Source organism: Astatotilapia calliptera, chromosome 16 (genome assembly GCF_964374335.1).
Source record: "Astatotilapia calliptera chromosome 16, fAstCal68.1, whole genome shotgun sequence".
Taxonomy (NCBI): domain Eukaryota; kingdom Metazoa; phylum Chordata; class Actinopteri; order Cichliformes; family Cichlidae; genus Astatotilapia; species Astatotilapia calliptera.
Genome location: NC_137437.1, coordinates 30,626,093 through 30,648,744, shown reverse-complemented (window position 1 = coordinate 30,648,744; position 22,652 = coordinate 30,626,093). Strand labels below are relative to the sequence as shown.

Sequence of the window (22,652 nt, the reverse complement as noted above, 5' to 3'; positions counted from 1 at the left end):
GTACACACTTGTTTATTGGAGATTACTGCAGAGACAACTGACATTCAGTCTTTGCCTCAGACTGACAACTTTTTAATGTCTGAATAAATTTTGCTCTTACTGCCACTGAAATGACCAACACCATCAGAAATAGACCACTTAAGCAGGTCAGACAGGCTTGATGTATTGTCTGATGTTAAGTTAAGAAAAAGAGAGATTACAGTTACTCTGTTCTTGACAGCGTTGTAGTGTGAAATATAGAATATTACAGTAGCTCACCATCCCTATTCCAATCTGTCAACTTACTAGACTCCATTCAGATTTTTTTTTACTTCTGCAAAAATGAGTGCTGTCAGCATTAATCTCGTTAAACGCTGCATGGCATCAATGCGTTAGTGTTGTTAGCATGTAAAACGCATTAGCGCCGTGCAGCCCTGGCACGGGGTGATCCGCACAAACTCGCTAACGGAGATTTGCCGCGTTAATGTGGCGTTGACGTCATTTTAACGAGATTAACTCTGGCAGCACTAATATAATTTAGTCAGGGCCAAACTGTCATAAAAAGAATGATATTTCCACATCTAGTAATTTATATGGTGGTATAGTTCTATTCTTGGACTTTCCTGCTCTTCAATGACAACAGATACGAGGCATTGGAAAAATGCAGCATCAACTCCAGGAGCTGTGGTGGAGGTGGGTCGCAAAGGAAATATGCAGCAACTGTTGCAAGGCTAAAGCAGCTGAAATCAGTACCCTACGTGAAACTTGCCAGTTGGATGTTTACAAGATTGTCTTTTTTTTTTTTTTGCCTGTCCCGTTTGGCTCTTTTGCCATCAGAATTGTTGTCTAAAGGCAAAGAAAGATGCCCAACGGATTTACTTTACCAAATTGACCATCCCAGCCTTGCTGTAATGGTCCATTTGATTCACCTTTTATTGTTTATTTTATTTTCACTTACTGAATACGGGACAGACTTGACTGGGGGAAAGAAGGGGAGAAAGAAAGAGGGAAAGAGAAACAGCTGAGAAGAGGGACGGGGGAGAAGGGCAAAAAACAAAAACCAACAGAATGAGCAGAAAAAAAAAAGAAATAAAAAATGCATCTATCAATCACCTGGATCACCTGCTGAGAAAGAAAAAAGAAAACAAGCAGAAGAGAACAAGAGTAATAGAATAAACAGCATCACAATGATATATGGGAATATGACAGTAAATACTAAATATTAAACATTATTGTGCAGCACATAAGATCAACAGAACACAGTGTGCTTTGAGGTAGGAGCCAAAAAGGGTGTAGTTTGTGGGTGTGATCACCCGTGTGTACACCTGTGAGCATGGACGCGCTTGTTTTTTTTAAAAGGTTCCTTCATGTAATGATCTGCTAGAGGGTGTGGGGGGGCCACAGCCCCGTCCTCCAGGGCATGAAGCAGGTATGGAGGAGATCAAAACTCCAGACATCCAAGATGTTTACAAGATTGTCAGATATGGGGATGGTTGCACTTGATCTGTAAGACAGAACTTAGACTTGTGCATTTCTAATAGTAGGACTTATTTTTGCACCTCACTTACCGCTACATCATAGTGTGTTAAATCAGTGGTGTTCAATCAGGATAAGCAGGGCAAGCACTGCTTTTTAAGTGAAATACAAAAATGAAGTGAACATATCTCTCCTTTCATGTCAGACAGGTTTCTGTCATAATGCTTCTCCCATGTCTGTTTGGATCCACTCTTTACATCACTGCCACCTTGTGACCACAGCTGGCTGTTGTCTCTGGAAGCTGCATAAATTCAGCTTGATTACGGAGTGAATGAAATCTCTATAGGGTAGGCATCTCACAGGCATCTCTGTGTCTTCTTAACAATGTCCGTAGCTTGTCAACTTGTGAGGCCAGCAGCTTTTTCTAGCTGTTTACGCATTGTAGATAAAAATCTGTCTTTTGATGGGAGACTGATGGGACACTAGCATGTTAGAAAAACCTGCTGCTGTCTCTGCTTTCCCTGCTCTGACTTCAGTTTTGAGCAGTGTTTTGAGAGTTCAGAGGACCACTCTCAAAGTTTTCTCTTAGTAACCTCCACAGCCAAGATATTTAAGTTAAGAAACTAATTGTCACTGTTAGCAAATTGTAAATAGAGTTAAGTATAGTAGCAATAACATTTATATATTTCTACAGCCAAGAAAAATGCAGCAAGAGGCTGTGAGAGTGGTATGTTTTAATCTGGTCCAGTTTGTGAAGGACGATTTATTTGTACTTTATTTTATTTATTGATTTTAATTTTCTTTGCAGGGGTTGGGGATGTATCATAGTCTCCGCTTGCCTTCCTCTAACTGCAACTCTAACCTCTGTACTGCTTTAAATGCATATATATTTTTCTCGACAAGATTCCAAAATGATTCTATGGTTTACAAAGTAGCTTTTTTTGACTGACAAACATGGAAATTTAAATCAAATAAGAACAAAGAAAAGCAGAAATAATAAAAAGTCATGGATAAATAACATAATGATAAGGGTAGTTAGGGGAACCCTTACCTCTAATAATGACAGAGCCATCTCTCTGAGATTCACTCAGAGTTCCATTCAACAGCAAGACAACAAACAGCATCACACACACCCTCATTTTAGCTCCATCTGCAGCAGAAAAAAAGCACACATGTACCGTTATGCTGGGTTTGTCAATTTGTTGCTTATACAAAGAAGCATCACTTGACACAAATGGAAAATATAATTACTGATTGAGCTGCACTTCTGCATATTATGGAAATTCAATCAAAGTTTCCACAGCCAACTTTAGATTAAGTTTAATTACTCCATGGCCTCAAAGCGAATGGCATAACTGGTTTTCTACTGTTGTTTGAAAACAGCATGAAGAACGAGTAAACTCTGGATCAAGGAAAGCAAACAATGTAATCAGCAGATTGGATCAGTCAAAAATAACACATCTGATGCTTAAGCAGTTTTCCCCCCGTTTTTCTCTTACTCAGACTCTCTGGCTCTACTTTGTCTTAATCACATGGTTGCATTACTGCAGAGCCAAACAATCCTCAGTTTGGTTTTGCAACTGAAAGGCATAATAGAGATACTGAACACATGTGAAGACTTACCGTTTCGAAACATGTTGACCTGCAGAACCAAACTTCAATGATTGCTTTGCTACGTCCCAGTAAGAGTCAGCTGACGCAAACAGGTGTAGGACTTTGTCTGGGCAGGAAAGGCAAGAAAAATAAATTTATGGCTTGAAATAAGACTACAAGAGAAAGAGTGTTCAGATTCTTCTCACCTGATCTATAAAGGGGTTGTGCTTCTCAGGTCTGGGTCTCTCCGGGTGTCAGTTTATCAGCTGTGTCATCATTTCTTTATATGCAGCAGGAGGGGCAGCGGCATGTTGATATGCTGATGTCACCCACCTTTCAGGAAGAATATGTAGTGCATGCACGTGCAAGAATGGCAGCACAGCTTTCAGTCAACACAACAATCAGCTTGGAGGTTTTTCTTCTGTTGGAGCCCACAGTTGATCTTTTTAAAAAAAATAAAAAATCAAAAAATCAAATGCTACATAGACATTTTATTTTATTGCATCTAGAATTTTAGTTAAAAGTTATATTGTCTTTTGTTCTGTTTAGTTGAGCTTTTTTGGGTTGAACCTAATTGAGCTATTTCGTTTTGTCATAATCTATTTTAATGAGCTGCTATAGTCTTACCAAGCTTTTTGTTACTGGTTATTTAGTGCTTTTTATTATTTTAACTTAGATGTCATGAAGTTAATCAAAAATATACAAATATACAAAGTTAATGCAACGTTTAAATGTGGGATTGTTGTATATTTCTATTTAAATTGTTCTTTCCATAGCGCAGAGATAAAAACCTTCCCTGGAGATTCAGTTAACAAAGAGGCACTATGAAAAAGCTCTGAACCAAGAGCAAAGGTGTGACTTGTTAAGGTTTTGATTGGATTATACTGATATGAAAGCTGCTGCTTGATACAATAATCTACGCCAATGGCTAAAAAAGGACAGAAAACAACAGTTTAGCTTGTAAATAATTTAATAAGACCAGTGATGCAAATAATTTCAATTAAAGTGATAATTTAACACAGGCTTGAAACAATCTTTATGGTAAATAAATCAAATCAATAAAAAAGTCAAATAAATACGTGTTGTCAGTTTCTCTCTCCAGTGGCTACAAATGGTGATCTTAAACTGTAATACATAAAGTAAAGCAATTCTGTGACTGTGAAGCTCACAGGCTGTGAACCTCCTCGCATCGTTCAGTCTCCAGCCCTTTATAAAAGCATATGCATTTATTTACACAGTGCACACCCAGTTTATCATTACATCATGGATACATTCTTTGTCATCTCCGAAGACATGTCATTGTACAGCCTATAAATAAACACTGCTGTTTTCAAAGGTTTGGATAAATTCAACTGAAAGGGCAGTGTGTAGGACTTCTGGGGATCAGTTAGCTTAATTGGAATATAGTATCAATATTTAGCTAGTCCAAGCTAGGCGAGTAATCTCTCCTTGCAGACTGTATATAGAAGATGGACATAGCTTCCAAGTTTGAAACGTGAAATCGAAGTCAACCCACATTCCTTCTAAAGGCCACGATCTCAGTAAACACTCTTCTGATGTGTTTAGTTTCAGATGTTATTGAATACACGATAATGTTGAACCTATAAATTATGGTCAACAAAGATGCTCCAGCTAAAATTTTACAATAAGTGACAAATTAGTGAATGATGGAAATTCCAACTTATCATAAAAACCTTGAAATCTGACAAGCAGTACAATGTTTTGACTTCTCTCACTCACTATAACTCCTCAAAGACAAAAAAGATGCATATTTAATTGCACTTATAATTAATTTTTCCATATATGCTGAGATTACATAAAAATATTGATTTCAAAGATTTAGTTAAAAATGAATGTGCATGATTTATTAATCCAATATAAAAATATTTTCCAACACCATAATGCATACAGTGTGTACTTCTATATATTCCGTATACATTTTATTCATTAACTTACATAAATGTCATATATTATAAAACAATCACATCAGACCTGCTCTTCTCACTGTGACATCAGTTTAATTTTACAATCAATTAAACTTTCCAACACACCGTAGATTATTAATAATAGAACTTTTAAAAAATATATAAAAAATATACATTTATCTATATGTTTTTTTGTGTGCGAAAATTTCAGACTAATTCAAACTGATTTACAGTTCGGATTTGCACCTCTTTTTCACTGGCTTGATTCTGTTTGCTGAAACTGCATTTAAAGCACGCAATGCATATTTCGGTTTATCCACAACGATGAATTAGCCAGTTATAAATTCCAGATTAGTACAATCAGTGCTTTTGCGCATTAAGGCAAATGCATGTGTTAACTTGCATGTTAGTGTATACAAATTCTGTAAATGTTTATACTTAGAGGCAGATGTTAGTGCATGTCACGTGTAACATACTTTATGGATTTAGCCCTGTAAAACAACAGCAATATCAAAAACACACCTTTTAAAGATAAATGTAAGAAGATTAGAAGACCCACTGTTCCACTGCTCATTTGACAAGTTCTGCAATTTATGTGGGAAACCTAAACCAACATAGTCGTACGGCAATTTCTAAGTTCCTCATGAAATTTTATATACTTCCGTGTAACCGCACATGAATTTCATGAACAAGATTTTTCATCAGTCTGATATCATATTTAAGATTCTTATTCATATGTACACAAAGTCATGTTTCTCCAGCTTTAAAGGGATTTAATTTGGATTCTGGTTAAATTTCCAAAACTACATTGTTATGTCTAGGCAACATAAACTACTGCACTATGGTCAGGAAAAGATAACTGATTGATCTCTGATCTCCGTTTGTTGGTTGCCACGTGTCAGTTCAAATGCATTTGTTTCAAAGAACAAAAACACGCCTTTTGTGAATAGTTCATGTTTTGCTGCTCAGTTCCAGTGTGTAAAGCATTATGTAATAACTGAAAGACTTGTCAGTCAGATAACACTCAGCCTCCTCCTCATGAGCCCTGGGTCATTACTGGTTTCTGCAAGAAAAGCGAGACAAAAATATTGATTGACTAGTATTATGGTTAATCAGCCATTTAATGCTTTGATTGGGTTAATGAAATCACTGTTTCAAAGCAATCGAGACAAAAGATCAATATGTGTTTAATACATGTTAGAAATATTTATAAACCTGCTGATGACTTATGAGCCATTATGCAAGCTGTGAGGTTTGTGAATGATTACTCAGGCTTGAAGAAAGGAACACGAAATTGACAACAGATGTACAGCGTAGTATAGTGGACCTATGATGCTCACTTCCAACTGCATAGTTTTATTCTTAGATTCTACTTGGGTAGCTTTGTGTGAATCACAGTTTAAAATATTTTTTGTTCATCTTGTTTATTTTATTTATCTAATGAGCCTCGGTCCCGCCAGTTCATTGTCTGTCTGAAACAAATTACTTCAGCTGTTGTCCTTTTAAGACCACCCTCCTGCTAATGCCTCAGCCACACTGAAGTTAAAAGACGGCGGAAACCTCCTGTCAATAGGCGAATTCAGTGGTTGGGCTTTGATCGAACTGTATTTGTATGCATTTGGTAAACAATTGTAATTAGCTTCAGTCACTTTGATTTTTCAGCAATGCATCTTGTTGCAATGGGGATTCAACCCAACTGGTTGACAGCTGGTTGTATATTCATATATAAAAGCAAAGTGGACCCACTGTCGCTGTAGCATAAGACAGCTTTCTGGTAAAGATCTGAAAAGCAGGTGGGTGGGGCTTCTGTGTCTGAGATGACCAAATTAGGGACATTCTTTCTCCATGACATCATACAGAGCCAAAAGTAGAAAAAAACTGTTAGAAACAGTGGTTAGAGGTGTCTGAAGCTTGAGCTTTTGTGTTACAGGGATTATTTATACACATGCGGACCACATTATTACAAACTTGGGGCATATTTAATATGAAGTCAAACACCTGGATGTATATGATGTTAATTACAGAAAATAAGGAAAGGCAGAATATGTCCACTTTTAAGAGAAAATAAGCACGTTTTTACATGCTTTATAATGCTTCTGCAAAGTATAACAGTGTGTAGAGCAAAAGCTGAGCACTGATCAAATTACAGTGTGTTCATATTGGGGTTGCTCTGGCTATGACTAGGTTGAGGACTGCTGAACTGTCACGGACCCGGCTCTGGAGGACTCGGGGGTCCGTGAGCAGGATGGACCGTTATTATTATTATTATTATTAGTGTTGTTGTTATTATTTGGGAATGTGTGTTTTTCTGCACTATGCTGTGTTGTTCGGTGTTCTACTCATTATATGTACAGGCAGGGTATGGGTGTGGCCCTGCAGGAGGACTGGCCACACCTGAAGTTCCTGCCACACATCTGTTGGTGATCAGGGCTCGTCGGGGGAGCTACTTAGGAGAGTGTTGGAGCTCCCACCGGCGCGGAATCATTGAGTTGTCTACCCAAGTGTGTGTGTGTGTGCGTGCGTGTGCGCGTGCGTGTCAGTCAGTCAGTCAGTCAGCGTACAACGGTGCAGTTCGTGTATGCCCGCCGGGGTTGGTGTTGATGGCTGTTTTTGTGGTTTTCCCTCCAGGTGGAAGAGTGGACCAGAACGGCAGCACGCACAGGGTGTGCGAGAACACAACAGCGGGGAGCACGAGCACAGACGTCGGAGGGGAGCACACACACGGGATTCAAGGGAGCATCGGGGAGTTATTGTGTTTACAGCCTTCACTGTAAATAAAGTGCACTGTTTGCATCGCAGAACCATGCGTTTTGGGTCCTCATTCCCCCACATCCCCACGGTCTGCCAGCCAGACCGTGACATGAACACTGGACGATACGCTGTGTTGAAAATGAGATATATTTTACTGGATGAGGCTCCTACAGTGATAAAAGTAAAAAAACAAACAAAAAAACCTCCTGTGATTTAAGGTTCACATTTTTTCTCTTAACAAGGGAGGCCTCAGAAAATATTGTTTCTGGCTCTTTTTAAAATTCTTATCATTGACTTTAGGTACCTTCAACTCAGAGACAAAGTGTAATGCAGACATGCATATTTCTTCAAGCAGGAAGCCAATTATATTATTCAAAACAGCCACATAATCACTGATGCCATTATTTTTCTCTCTTATCAAAATTACCCTGAGATTTTCCACCATTATATTGTGTAATCAAACATCCCAGCGTATGCACTTAATTTCAGACAAAGTAATTTTAACCCAGTATGAGATTTAACTCTTTCCTTTACCAACAGAAACATGATTCAGGAAATGTGAACGTGTGCACTTGATTGGGGGAAAAAAAGCAGGAAATGCGTTAAAAAATGAAATTATTTCAAAACACCACAAAGCTAGAAACCACCAGCAGCTCAAATCAAACAAGCAGTGAAAGCCTGGTGTGATCAGCACGTGAAGAGTTCATTCCTGACATTCAAGGCATTTTACTAAAGGAATTTTTATTCACATTTGGGAAAATGCATGAATCCACGTTTTGTGATGGAGGTTAGTTGAGAAGATTGATATCCACTTTCATGGATCCTTAAACTTTGCACAAATCCACTGGAGCAGCTCAGGAGCATCTCTAGCATCCTCACCTTCAGATGGAGTCTCGTTTCACTTTATTTTGTTTTTTTATTTATCCATATTCATTCATGACATGGGACAAAATGCACAGTGAGCAGGTTTACAAAGCAGCTTTTTTTGACTGACAAGTTACAAAAACCTTGAATTAAGCTTTCTGAAAGTGAGGGCTGGATCTGACTGAGTAATTAAGGGAGACTGCACAAGCAGGGATTTGACTTTTTAAAAGTGGTATTAAACCCCAGCCTGGATCGATTACTGTATAAAAACGTATTTTAGTATAAAAGATCAGTGTGATTAGTCACCCACTGCTTTATGTCGACCTTTTCTGAAGCCTCAAAATGTGCATGTTTTGCAAAAAAATAGGATGCGACGAGGAAGGGCAGGCCTGACTGTGACTGCTCATTGGCTAATCACTTGTGATTCATAACTTCATAAATCGGCTTTGATACCACACATAATTTTCAATTTTGAAACCTTGTATTACCTATATATACAAGCAGACTTAATCTTTTTATTCAATATGACCCAAAATTAGTGACTGAGCCCATAAACTCAGCAGTAAACTATTTCCAGAGAGAGAAATCTGTTTTCCTATAGACGTCTAGTAGTGGAGTGTTTTGTTGCAACCACTCCAATTGCCATCTGGTGGCCTTCAGATAAATCAGCCGCATGTTTCCACATTGATTTTTACATTTCGGACCTTTACCTGAACCTAAATATGTTGCTTTTCCTAAACGTATCCAGGAAGTTGTAACAACCACAAGATAAAGTTAAAAAATATCATCACAGTACACATTCAAATTTAGCTTCACGGCTGTAGATCTCCCAACTTAATGTAAAATTAACTATGACAGTGGAATCAATCTTCTCACATAAAAAAAATTGGTAAGCATCGAATGCCAGTTTTGTTGCAGCACTTTTTTTTTTCTCCAAATGGCACTTATGTAGTTTGGGAATTGAACTCTTCACAGCACCCAGCACCGTAGGGTGGGGTCATACCGCACAGGCAGCCCTGGTCTTGGCCTTTGCCACTGGGTTCCTCTGTGTCAGTGAGCCCCTGTAGAGGGAGTTCCTGGTAAACCTGTCCACCTGGTCTGGAAACATACATCAGCTGCATTGTACATTGTATTCTACAGGCTCTATTTTATCAAAGCACAGTTAAAAGTCAAATTATGGCTCTTTTTGGGATTCAGTCCAGAATCTAATAGTTAGAAACAAATGTGATGTTTCAAAATCCCAGATGTGGGATGCTGAAAATAAGCTTATTGGAAAACTTTGATGGGAAAGTAAATTAGAAACACTCTATAAACTTTAAATAACAACTGGCACCAAGTCCAAGAGCAGGTTACAAAAGCACTTGACTTGAATTTGGCCTAAAAAGAACTTTTCAGTAGCAAAGAAAGATAAAAAAAATAACATAATATGCTAAAAAATTAGATATACTCCCTATTCTTTATAAAAACAACAAAAAAACACAATACTGTTTAAAGTACAAGACACATGGTAAGTCTCCACTCAATGAATCAGATGAAGTGCTATCCAGCTGGGAAAATTAAAGCCATAGTATAACGAGGACACAGTGTTCACTGAGTTATAGAGCAGCTCATCATGTGTTCTAAGTTTCAAAAGGTTAAGATGTTCTGAGTTAGCTGTGATGCCCTGGGGATCGATCTCAGGGGCAGCAGTGTCAGTTCTTACTTGTGGGAAAGTTGTAGGAAAGTCTTCTGGCTTGGATCGGGATTGCGGACTGCAAGACAAAGCAGAAGGCAAGGAGAAAAAACATAAATTTAGGATGTGGGAAAACTTTTATTCTATTAGCATTCTGGCACCTCGATGCTTTACAAATGTTCATCATAGGCAGACCTACTCATAGAAATCACATCTGTGGTTATTTTGAGAGGCAAATCAAAGACCATCGTGCCACATAATCACAGAAAACACGTTGGCTCTAAGAATGACGCCTGTGTCCACTTGTTTGATTTCACACAAACATAAAAGGGTTTTGTATAAGCAAATGTTTTCTGTCATAACAGTTTTGGATATGAAACTCAGTGATATAATGGTGTTACCTTTCTTTTTTTATCCGAGGACATGCCGGCAGCGTTCAGGGCAGCAATCCTGCTCTCGATGTCAGACACCTTGGAGTAAAAAGAAAGAAATGACAGGATGTGCCACAACTTTACATCTCTTTGCATTTTCAATACAAATCAAACTTTACTTAGCCTTTAATGTAACCCTCACCTCACTCTGGGCATTCTGGACATTAGCTGCTGCTTGAGCTACTTTGTCTTCCAGTTCAACTAGTAATGCAGTTGATCCTTTGAAGCTCGCCTTTGATCCCTCCTCTAGGGGGTGACCCTTCCTCTCCAGGCTTTCAGAGGAGTCATTAGCCTGGAAGACAAGTCCAGTCAGAAAGCAAAAATTTTCATTTTCAGGTAAAAAAAAAAACAACAACAAAAAAACTTAATGAAATTTGAAATGATGTCATGTTAACAAATTATGTGATAGCTAAATGGTGCCACTTGATTGGTACCTGCTTACAGTGGGGTCTGAAAAATTATGTAAAATCAAATGTACCAAAATCTGCAGTTCTTCCTCGTGACCACCGGCTCAATAAGTTTGGTCCCACGTCCATTTTCCTGATACTAAAAGCCAGTGTTACCTGATACTTTAAATACATTAAATTAATTGAGCTAATGCTGGCTGAACAAACTTGTAGTGAAGTGATGTGAAAACATCATGACTCATCAGTGCACTGCAGCTTAAATGGAAGGAACTGCCAGTGAAAACAGTTGAGGAAACTTAGCACGGCAGCTAAGCAGAAGTTATTAATTTAATTCGTCTTCTTTTTCCGACAATCTGGGAGTGATGGTTGCAGACGAAAAATAAACCCAAGGCCTGAGTGACTTGATTTATGATTCCAGTGTGCACTTGAACCGATTTCCAGCAGAGGTCGGCTGGAATTTCATGAGCCATGCTGTTTTTAGTAAGTGCAGCAAGCCAGATGCTCACGGCTTATGTCTCTTTCTGTCAGTAAACAAACTGGTAATGAATGCTTGCGCGTACATAAAAAAAACCTGATTTCTTATAAAAATGCCACAGAATTTGTACCTTCAGAGATTCTGTCTGCTGAGGCTGCTCTTCCTCGAGCCTGGAGACCACGATGCTGGCTCTGGATGTTGGTCTGATAGGTAGTTTGGAAGGCCTTGGATCCGCCTGTGGGCTCCTCCATGCTAGGATTTCTTGGGAGGAATGTGGTCTCTCGGGCTCGTCCTCATCATCAGAGGTCAGGCTATGGTCACTGATATTGTCTGTCATCTCGTGCAACCTCTGTCTTAGCTGCTGCTCTTCCAGGTCCACTTCGTTCCACTGAGGAAGAGGAGAGGTGCTGCTGGGAGTGGGAGAAGTCTGTTTGGGAACAAAGCACAGACAATGTGACTGAGACAAATCTACACAGCATACGGTTAATGTTTTTACTTTGGATCTTGAATGACTGGATCGTCAACCTAATGGGAATTGTTATACTGATTTAAAATGTACTGCTAGAGTGAATGCATGATGTATAATACACAAGTGCTCCATCACTGATTATGTTTTTCTGTTTTCATACTCCAGTTTTCTTTTCCAGGCCAAAAACAAACAGACTGCAGTGTACTTTGGTGGCCTCGGGTACAGTCCATGTAATTATAACCTAACATACTCGTTGGATTTGAGGGAAACTTTGCAGGATTTCCCCTGACTTCCAATCAACCATCTTCTATCTATTATTCACTTACAAATATTATTTTGACAAATGCTTCACATTGCAAACACGAGAGCACTGCTTTAATCTGATCTGATTGGTGCCTAATGTATAATAGCACACTAGCATTGTTTTGCTCATGAAAAGGTTAAACGCAAACCCCTTTGGTGGCTCCATCACTTCATTTAGACATAGTTTTACATCACTTTGCTTCACTGCTTCATACAGACATACCCACAACAGTGACGGGGAGTGCCACAGGATGCTCGAAATTTTTTCCACATGTGCAAAAACCTTGTTGCATGTGTGGCAATGAGCACTGTCAGCATTTAGGCCTAGTAAAGTGTAACCAAACTTTTCTCCAGCACTATCACTGAGAGCACAGTCTCTGTGCTGCAGTGAGAGATGGCCAGCTTGGCCCCTCACAGAAACAAATCTGTCTTAATCTCACTACAAACTAGAAAGTCGCTAAGATAAATTGCTATCGTCTCAACTGATATTCTTGCTTTAGGAGATTCATAGATCCATAACAACTTGTTTTCAGTTTGCATGAAAGACAAGTGTCATTTCTAACCAATGTGTGACTGTGAAGATGTAACAAGGATCCTTAGCTAGACTTAAACTAGGGTCTATAAGTCCTAACCTCTAACCTAGCATGTTCAGAACACGCATATAGGGTTATCATTTGAATTTCTCATGTATCATTCAACGATTTTCAACTGGAAGATTGTGCATCTGTTGTACCTGTGCATCTGTTGTACCTGTAGTTCTTATTTATGTGGAGTATTCGAATAGAATAGACAGATACAACAGAAAGTGGGCAGAGCTTAGTGTACCGATTACAATAGACACATTCATTTGTCCAGCTGTGTTCTGACCACTCGGTAATGATCCTAAACAAGAACTGGAACATGGATGTCTGAAAGCACAAGAACTCTGTTTTTCCTTCACTGATCACATGGACATTAATGCAGACTTATCGCGTGCAGACAGAACAGTCAGAACATAAGATATATGCAAATTGATTTAAGCTGTGCTTTGCCACAAGAAAAAGAGGAAAAGCATGAGTCAATCAACTGCTGCTCTCACTTGAAGTTGAATAGCCACTAATTAGCGACTGAGTCTAAATTCTACATTCGTTTCTGGTTTGCTGTTTTTGCGGCTTGGCTCAGTCTGTGATGATACTGATGTGGGTTTGAGAGCTCACGGCCCAATTAAAGACAGACACTGAACCCACTGAGATCACACATTTGATTAGAGGATGATGAAATATGAGTAAGTGTGTGTCTCCTTTCTTTAGCACAATGCATGAACAATGAGTTAGTTTTCTTTATTTGAAAGAAAATACCTTCAAAAAAATCAAGTTTTCATGCAGGTACATCAAGTGTGTTTGTCTTAAAGTTGCACTGATTGTTTTGGCCACTTGAGGGCGGTATAACAAGTATAACCATGACCCTGACAAATTGTGACTTAATAAAAGTGAAGTTTGTGTGCACTTTTAGCTGGTACTGGCATGGCATCAAATTCAAAATAGAAAATTATTTATAAAAATAAAATAAAATAGATGTAATTTGTCTTAACTATTTTCATGTAAATTTAGGCTTTAAGTGATTTGAAAATCCGCTAGTCTGTACATTGTTATGCTAAAATACTGCACAGTGTCTCTAACCATGGCTTTATAGATGTAAACAGGTTCTTTCAGTCTTTTAAGCTTCACTCATTTCTTTCTAGGCTGCTGCTGAGATGCTGATCATGAAATTTTGGCAGCTGTACTCTTGACACCTGATAGATTTACCTGGTCATATGTTGAGGTGACTTTCTGCTCCAAGCGGTTCAGAAGAGTCTCAATTGCTGACATCCGTCTGTTAATGTCAGTGATCTAAGAAAGAAAGGAAGAAATAAATGAAAGTACATATAGAGGCAGAATTAAGAAATATTAATTCATAAAACAAACAAACCCCAAAATAACACAAAACGTAAGGAACATTACAAAAAATGTATAGTTTTCAAAACATGAAAGTACTGGACACTTAATGGTTTAAATGGTACTGCTCACATCTATGCTATGAAAGCAAATGCATGTCTTAAACCACTCTGACTCATACTGAACCAATCAAAACACAGTGGCACCAAATATGCAGATGGTTAAGCTACAGTTTCACATGTTCTCATCAGAGTGAGCTGTCTGGATATCAACTCGTCCCCAAATCTGATTTCACCATATTTCATCAATGTCTAAATTTACTTGGATGAAAGAAACCAGAAAAATATATTTAAACTAAAAGTACTTAACCAAATTCACATTACACTGCACAAAATGCTCTTCGTGTACAAAACTGAAGACTAAATGTTCCCTTCGATAATTGGTCATAATGGAATAATATTTTCTCTACACGAGATCGCTCCTTGGTACATGAAGAATCATATTTAGGTCAGGAAGTCAAGCAGACAGTCATCTGATGCACCTTTGATGTCTTGCCACAAGAAAAATTCCTCTCACAGTTCATCCAAATTCAACCTCCTAAAAAAAATCCAAACTCTTGATACTAATATTAAACTTAGGCAAACAACCTAAACATAATTATTTAACTGCTGTGGTGCATTATGGCTCTCAGATGGTCAGGGGGGATTGATGTTAAAGGCAGAAAGAGAAAGACAGTAAATACAATTTTAAAAAACACTGGAAAATCAAGGTTTTTTTTCTATAATTGTTCATTCTTTTCATCAGTGCATAAGCATGAGTTGTCATTACTCTGTCACCATTGACTGTAAATAAAAGATGCAAGTAGCCACTCTAAGTGTTACATTTTGCTATGTTGTTTGTTCTTTTATTGAAACCGTATGTGATGAGCGAGGTGTGGCCCTAAATGAGAAATGGTAAATGGTAAATGGCCTGTATTTATATAGCGCTTTACTAGTCCCTAAGGACCCCAAAGTGCTTTACATATCCAGTCATCCACCCATTCACACACACATTCACACACTGGTGATGGCAAGCTACATTGTAGCCACAGCCAACCTGACAAAGCTACAGTTTTATAATATGTGATGTTGTAAAGCAAATCCATATAGACATTATATTCTGTAAAAAAAACCTTGAAACTAATGACTGAGAAAGTCATGAGGAAAGTCAACAGATCAATGGAGCCAAAGGAGGAGTCCTTTGGCAGAGCTGTACTGGCTCCTCTTTTTAGTTCTGGACATTTTTATACAGAATAAGCCTGAATAAACCTGCGACGCAGTAGTGAGCACTGTTGACCAGTTGTGTTTAATGTCTTTATTAAATCTATAAATGTACTCATTTAAAACCATGTAAACATATAAAGATAGGGTGACATTTAGAAGCTGACAGGATGCCTGCAGACCGTGCAAGAGGGAAGTCCAATTGTAATTATTGCAGCTGTGCAAATATTTGAATGCAAAGTTCAGACACTCCCATATATTGATAATGGATAATATTATGTGAACTCTCAGTTCCATTAACTGCTTTGTTTTCACTGAGCAGGTATGTATTTACTCTAGGTTTTATATTTATCTCTGTGTTTTTATTTCTTGCAGGATGTTGGGAGTTTGCTAACAGGACACCACCTGTGGCACTCCCATCTTTGGAATTCTTGCAAAACTAATTATGCAATGACATGTGTACACCTCCTCTAGGTGGACTATAACTTGTTGCTTGTTGTCTCTTTGGCTACACTGATGTAGAAACATTGATAACAAAATGTTAGCAAAGTCCTCAAGACTTATATTCAAGACTTTGAGTCAGATTCCATAATATATGTTGCATATTTTTGACTGTTGTTTGATTATTTGTTGAATTTATAAAGAAATCTGAGACCAAGTTTTCAGGGACTGTGAAATGACTAGGTTTTACCATAAAACTGTTTGGTTGGCTTGATTGACGTGGTGTTGCTATCCATAATCTCATACAGCTGGGTTCAGATCTGGTGACTGGAGGTCACAGAGGATGATTCATATGATTTTCATCAGTGAGCTTTTGTGCCTTGTTTGGAAGTGTCCACATGTGTTATGCTTCTCTGCTCTTTCATTCAGGCTATTCCTTTAATTTTTCCCTCTTCTGTATATTAAACATACCGTAAAGTTTTTACCTCACATGTGCCCTGGGCTTATACAGTCTGTGCTTGCTGACTTATCTTGATGTTCCACAAATAATCAAATTGCTGATGTCACTCGGTTCTATTGTTGGCCTCCAAATCAATACCAAGACAACAGACAGCAGCACCTGTATGCAAGATGAGTGACTGTTGTCAGATGAGAAATGTCACGTCTGGTTTTGATATCTGACAAAGACATGTCTGGGCTGTATGTTTTCCACTGTATCCTGTTTGCATGTCTCTTCAGTGTGCTGCCCAGCTGTGAGACAAATTTACCATGACACAACTTATCGAAGGTATAAATCAGCGCAGGGAGACAGGTAGGCTGGATAATTCCTTCTGTTTTCATGGCTACTCACCATCACAGAGTTTAATTGCTTTCTTTGTTTTTATATTCCTTATCTTTAAAAACTGCAAAGAATCTTTTTATGGCTCGAGTTATACCTCCATATAAACTCCAGACTGTGTTTGAATCACCTCAAAGACAGATGAACTGAAAACTGAGATTCACAAGGATAAATCCAGACATATTGATTAGTGACAGCAGTCAGCAAAGCAGCCTCCTCAGACTAATGGTAAACAAAGTCTGTTTTCTATCTGCTTCACAAGAACAGAACGGCCACGGTTACTGCTTCAATCCTTTCCAGGGACTGTGTTTAATACTGACACATAAATAGACACTGATGTAATGCATGTAACCTCCCTCTGATCTAGCAGCTGTCTCCACGACATCACTCAGCACGTCAGACTGAAGAACTTGTGTCCGACTTCCAGCATGCACTGCTTGAAAGGCTTAAAATATCAGCTTGTTATTTGTGTTCTTTCTAAACTGTGCCTCTAAAGCGACACTGCAATTAATGTATGTACCAGATCAGATCAAATGCTGAGTTTGGTATGAAGTTTGAACCCATACAACCCATTCAAAACAAGATAAAGTTTATCATGTTAACACTACAGTTTGTTGTCCCATTTGACCAATGCAGGTTTTAAAATTAGATGAATACAACCTCTGATAAACTGCAAAATATGGTCATTCCGGACAATATGAGGGACATCATTCTGCAGGGAGAAAAATTATTCACAGTTAGAAAGTATTGAGAACAGTCTTTTCAGGAGTGGACGTCCCAACTAATTTATCCCAAGGTCAGTCTGTGCAATGCTGAGAGGAACTGCAGAAAACCAAAGCGCTACATCTCAGACTCTACAGGCCTCATGTGACATGTTAAATGTTAAAGTTCATGACAGTACAATTAGAAAAAGACGGAACAAGTATGGCTTTTTTGGAAGGGTCGCCAGGAGAAAGCCTCTTCTGAACATGGCAGTACAGCTTCAGCATCTAAACAAACCACAACACTTCTGGATGATGTCGTTTGGACAGACGAGACCAAAGTGGAGATATTTGTCCATAAATAAAGAGCACAATGTTTGGGGAAAACCAAGCACAGTATATCAGCACAAACATCTCATATAATCTCATATACACTGTCAGCGCGGTTCTGTAGGGCTGAATTGGGCTTGTTTTGCAATCACTGGAGTCGGGCACTTTGCTGTCATTGAATGATGCGAGGCCATCTATCTGACAGCTACAGAACAATGATTCCAAAGATTATGACTGCAGTTCAATTCATAATCCCGAGTGGAATTAATAACAACAATTTACTGAAAGTTATTCTGAGCTGCTTCAATCAATCCAACACCATGTCTCAGTGATCACAGATTTGAACCATGTGATTTTACTGCATCAGCTGAATTTTTCTGCTTTCCTTATAATGATTCACCAGGCCTACCCTTTTCCAATTTCCCCTACCAACAAACAAAGTGAACAGAGCACAAAAATAAAGATTATCCAAGAAAAAAACAAAACACGGGCATTAAACTTTTATGATCATCATTAAAACCACATGGATCGTTAATAATGTGGAATCTCACAGCTTTACGTTTTAATGTCTGGCTGTGTTCATTGGTGTGGAATGCAGGCAAAATGTATAAAATAAGCCAGCAACTTTCCTCCACTCACAGAAACCAGACGTGAAAGACGATTTATGAGTGTCTTAAATGAGTGTAATGTAATGACCATTTCGTGTGATGTTAATATGAGGCATATGAAAGACCTGTGGCGGATGGTTGGCTGAGCTCAGGCTGTCCTGAGATGTTTGGCGGCAGAGGCCTGAATGCAACTGGTAGAGTGGGTACGGCTGGCAGTGCTCATCCTCTTCTTCTTCTGAGTCCTCAAGGCCAGGCAGGTAGACGCTGCTGCTGCATCGAGGGCCTCCGATGCTGCCGCTGCCACACGAGGAGTAGCTGAGCCGGGAGATGGAGCGGGATGGGATTGTCCGGCTATCTGAGTACACCAGGTCATCTGTGCAAAGCAACCTCTTTGTCACAGGTGCCATTATACCAGCAGTAAAATAACTACAATGCTAAGTATTATAAGTATTATAAGTATTTTTCTTTGATCAGTTATTCATTACAAAGTAACAAACAACAGTTTAGCACATTATAATTACTTAATTACTAAATTCAACAATTCCAGTTACAATTGCAAATAAAACAATTATTTTTGTTTTATTTGCAAGTAACACAAGTCCTTGTGTTACTTATAAGTTCCTTGATTATTTTAATATTTTTTAAAAAAAAAAGTTTTATTTGTTTGTTTGAATCTAATTTCTACCTTGTTGTGGAGTTATTTCAAGGTCCAGCTCTTTATGTTGTTCATCCATGATCTGATGAAACACGGTGGCCATATCTGCCTCAGCAAGCATCGACTTCCTCCCGCCTACATCCATGACCATGATGTCACGATCACCCGGCTCCTGGAGGTAAGAGTGGAGAATTGTGTGCAGGTTATTCCCTTTGACTTCTGCTGCTTTTCCGGCTCAAGTAGGAAAAGCCTAAATTTACTGCTGCTTCACATTCAGTCCAAACAGCATACATTTACAGCAGGAAAAAACCACCTGAAACAGTTCACTGCATTAGAAAATCTGTTCAGCTAATAAATGGACAAGATGTGTCCATGTCTGCACACACAACATTTGGATGTACACAAAAAGGGTTATTGTGGCCAGATACGAGAATGAATGATGACAGTGCTAATACAGTACTGTCTAGCCAACACAGACAATGTTTGGCAAAGACAGAGTGCAGAGGCAGATGGTCTTTGTTATGGATTACAACATGCAGATTAGTTTGTTTTGGAGGGATGCTAGTTGTGGTTAGTTTAGTTGTCTAGCCTGTACCTCATTTGAGGGTCCTCTTGATTGGCTGAGGTAGTCAACGTCCAGTTTGAAATCAATGGGATCAACAGTTAACCTCCTTTTGACCTTTTTCATCTTTGGAGAACATGAAGGGGAAACACCATCGTCAGCAGGGAGGAGAGAGGAAAGCGTAAAGAGATAAACCTCTGCCATGACAAAAGGCTGTTTGCTCCATACACTCAGAAAGTGATTGACTTGTCGCCCTTTAATGTACTGCCGCTGTAGCAGAACTAACACAAGTATATACCTTCTACTGCTAATTAGCCTGTTATAATAGATTCGTATTGCTTGTAGAGACAGAAGTGGACTTTTACTTATGCATGATGACCAAATACTAAGCACTAATTGCTTCCCATGGGGCTTATAGTCACATTTTTTTTTCCTTTTAACCAACAATAGTCCAAATACACAGGCCACCTTGTTAGGTACACCTAGTTCATCCTGGGTTGGACCTCCATTTCTTTTTAGATGATATCATCATATCTCCATCACATCTCTACTGGACTCAGATGAACTCAACATGAACTCATTATCATGTTGCTGTCATGTATTATAATTGGATAATTAAAGATTTGCATTAACAAGCAGCTCTGTGTGGCTTTAAGTGTATGTGTAGAGTTACACTTAAATACCTGGCTAAAAACAACAAGGCTATAATATTTTAGGAAGGTTTTAATAGGGCATACATAACACTTAAAAGCTCAGGTCTGCAGTAAAATAAATATGATTAATACTTATGTTATTACATTTATATCTTTTGTTTTATTTATTCATTTATTTTTGGTGCCGGTGCATGATTCACAGATACATGCACGTGGGTAAATATTTTAAATGAGTTAAAAGTAATGCTGAAATGAGAGACGCACACCATGGGTTCTTTGGATCTTCTAGGGAAATTTGATTTAAGGGTGCATATCCATGTTCCAGTGTTGACATAGCATCAGGGTCACTGAGTCTCTACCAGCTCCAAACACTATCTAAACTGAACTGTAGCTTCTCTGAGCAGGCAGAATGTGAGCCGGTTTCCTTACAGGGAAATGTCAGAAGGTTCAATACATTAGGCTGTTTGGAACAGCAGAGGGCACTGTGTCTAAAAGAAACTTGAACGAGGGATCCAGTGAACAGCAATCTGTTTCTGTAACGTCCATCAAAATTAAGATTCTTTAAGATAAACATATATAGAAAAAACTGCAAGGGTTGGAAAAAATGCATCCGGAGACCCAGCAGAGCCTGGGAGTCCTGTCATTTCTCAACAGTCAGCACAATGATTGAAAATAAACAAAGCTTAACTTCTACAGTACACACAGAGTGTGGTATAAACAATAGTAATCTTCATTTTATGATGAATTCCAGTGGAATCAGTGCCCCCACACCCACCCTTATTTTCTAAACCAAAGGCTTGCTCAGCTCCGGTCTGACTCTTTTATATATGACAGCTTGGTATTTCCCCACTGCACTCTGCAGCCAGTGCTGGCCTGCCCGTGCCAGGCATTCCAGTCCTTCACGAGGGGCTGGCCTAGATCACTAAGATAACCTGTGAAGAAAGCACCTCTGCTTTTTATCAGGAACCAGCCATCAGTGGGAATTAGTGTTGACCAGCGCACACTCGTGCAAAAACTCCATTGATTAAAGAAAAAAAGAGCAAACATGTGGATGCAAAATTAAGCTACAGTGAAGTTGTCTGTTTTGCAGATAAGCTTTGATCACACCTGACTTAAATTCCCAGTAACTAATAAACAGGATATTGCCTCTTGTTTTAGGAAATGCTTGCAGATCTCCACATGTCACATCAGCAAATAACAAAATACCTGCAAATGATTTTCTCTCTGCACACACTAAATTCATTTTTTGTTTTATGATGCACATCAATTGAGTCGCTCCTGTTGGCAGCAAACTCACTTAAACTTTACAACCTGAAACACAGCTGCATGCTGTCTTTTTATGTAATGTGTTAACAGAATAATAAGGCAACTCCAGAAGCTTGTATGTTCTCTCTGTGGATGTTAACTGTAAGTGTGAACATTAGTGAAGTGTCTGCATGCGTTCAGTAAGATAATCACCCATCTGCCTGCTTTCCTTGCTGCTAGTCTGTCCATTACATCACTACCAGTTTCCCACGCTGTCAGTCTCAATATTGACATCACTACTCTTTGAGCCAATCAGCCTCCACTCTGCGTGGTTTAACCCTGTGCTCTCCATCATTCTTCTTTTCAGACTCTCAGTTGCTCAACCCGCCTCCTCCCCATCTCTACCTCACCTGAGTCCCTCAGAGCTGCACCCAAGCCTCAGGCTTCATCTTCACCACCAGCGTCAAGGCCACTGGGATTCTGTTCTGCTGTGATGGGTTACCAGTCTACTCATCTAAGACAACAATTTGTCTATCTCAATAAATCATGTTCAGTTCTTTTAAATGATCTCTCCTCATCAAAATAGGAATGATTGTTGTTTTCTATGAGTTAGCACTGTGATGGACTGCTGACCTGTCCAGGGTGCATCCTGCTCAGTGATAACTGGAATAGACTCCAGCATTGCCAGAGTTGTACAAAGCTTAACAACATGCATAAATGTATAAAATCTACATGTAAGTTGTGGCTGCATTGTGAGCTGAACAGTCAAAAATGACTGATGTAACATGATAAGCCAGCAAGTTATTGCAGTGGTTAGCACTGCTGCTCCACAGGAAGAAGGCTCTGAGTTTAATCTATGAGTTTTAGGAGGAATCTGTGTCCTTCCACCTTTTAACCAAATTTAGATCCAAACAAATGTCTTTACTATGACCTCAGAAGGTGTTTCCTCATTTCACTTTTCATTTTCCATCCAACTCTCAACATTGTTCAAACATTTAGTAAGGCTGCCCTTAAAACGATTTCAGATAGTTGTTAAAATTGAGGGGAATCTACTGCTAGTTCTTTTAAGATATGAAAATGATTTAAAAATGAGCTGCCGTAC

General features: G+C 38.8%; 1 protein-coding gene and 1 long non-coding RNA gene across 8 annotated transcripts in view; one reads left to right on the top strand and one right to left on the bottom strand.

Annotated features, from left to right (window-relative positions):
* Positions 1 to 3,255: 3,255 nt before the first annotated feature.
* Positions 3,256 to 22,652, bottom strand: part of mlphb (melanophilin b) — a 44,075-nt gene continuing 24,678 nt past the window's right edge. For 3 of the 7 annotated variants that reach the window (XM_080290317.1, XM_080290320.1, XM_080290321.1), the window contains 10 exons: positions 19,686 to 19,778; positions 19,121 to 19,262; positions 18,561 to 18,808; positions 14,130 to 14,213; positions 11,704 to 12,000; positions 10,834 to 10,983; positions 10,662 to 10,730; positions 10,291 to 10,339; positions 9,592 to 9,686; positions 3,256 to 3,490 (listed from right to left, as the gene is read on the bottom strand). In XM_080290317.1, coding sequence (XP_080146443.1) covers positions 3,434 to 3,490; positions 9,592 to 9,686; positions 10,291 to 10,339; positions 10,662 to 10,730; positions 10,834 to 10,983; positions 11,704 to 12,000; positions 14,130 to 14,213; positions 18,561 to 18,808; positions 19,121 to 19,262; positions 19,686 to 19,778 — 1,284 coding nt within the window. In that variant the 3' untranslated portion in view covers positions 3,256 to 3,433. Of the gene's footprint in view, positions 3,491 to 4,000; positions 6,037 to 9,591; positions 9,687 to 10,290; positions 10,340 to 10,661; positions 10,731 to 10,833; positions 10,984 to 11,703; positions 12,001 to 14,129; positions 14,214 to 18,560; positions 18,809 to 19,120; positions 19,263 to 19,685; positions 19,779 to 22,652 lie in introns of those variants that run through there. The other 4 variants (XM_026144716.2, XM_080290319.1, XM_080290318.1 and 1 more) reach the window with 4 other exon arrangements.
* Positions 18,676 to 22,651, top strand: LOC145420913 (uncharacterized). The gene is made up of 3 exons (XR_013902135.1): positions 18,676 to 18,835; positions 19,133 to 19,268; positions 21,918 to 22,651. It is a non-coding gene; the product is annotated as an uncharacterized LOC145420913 (long non-coding RNA).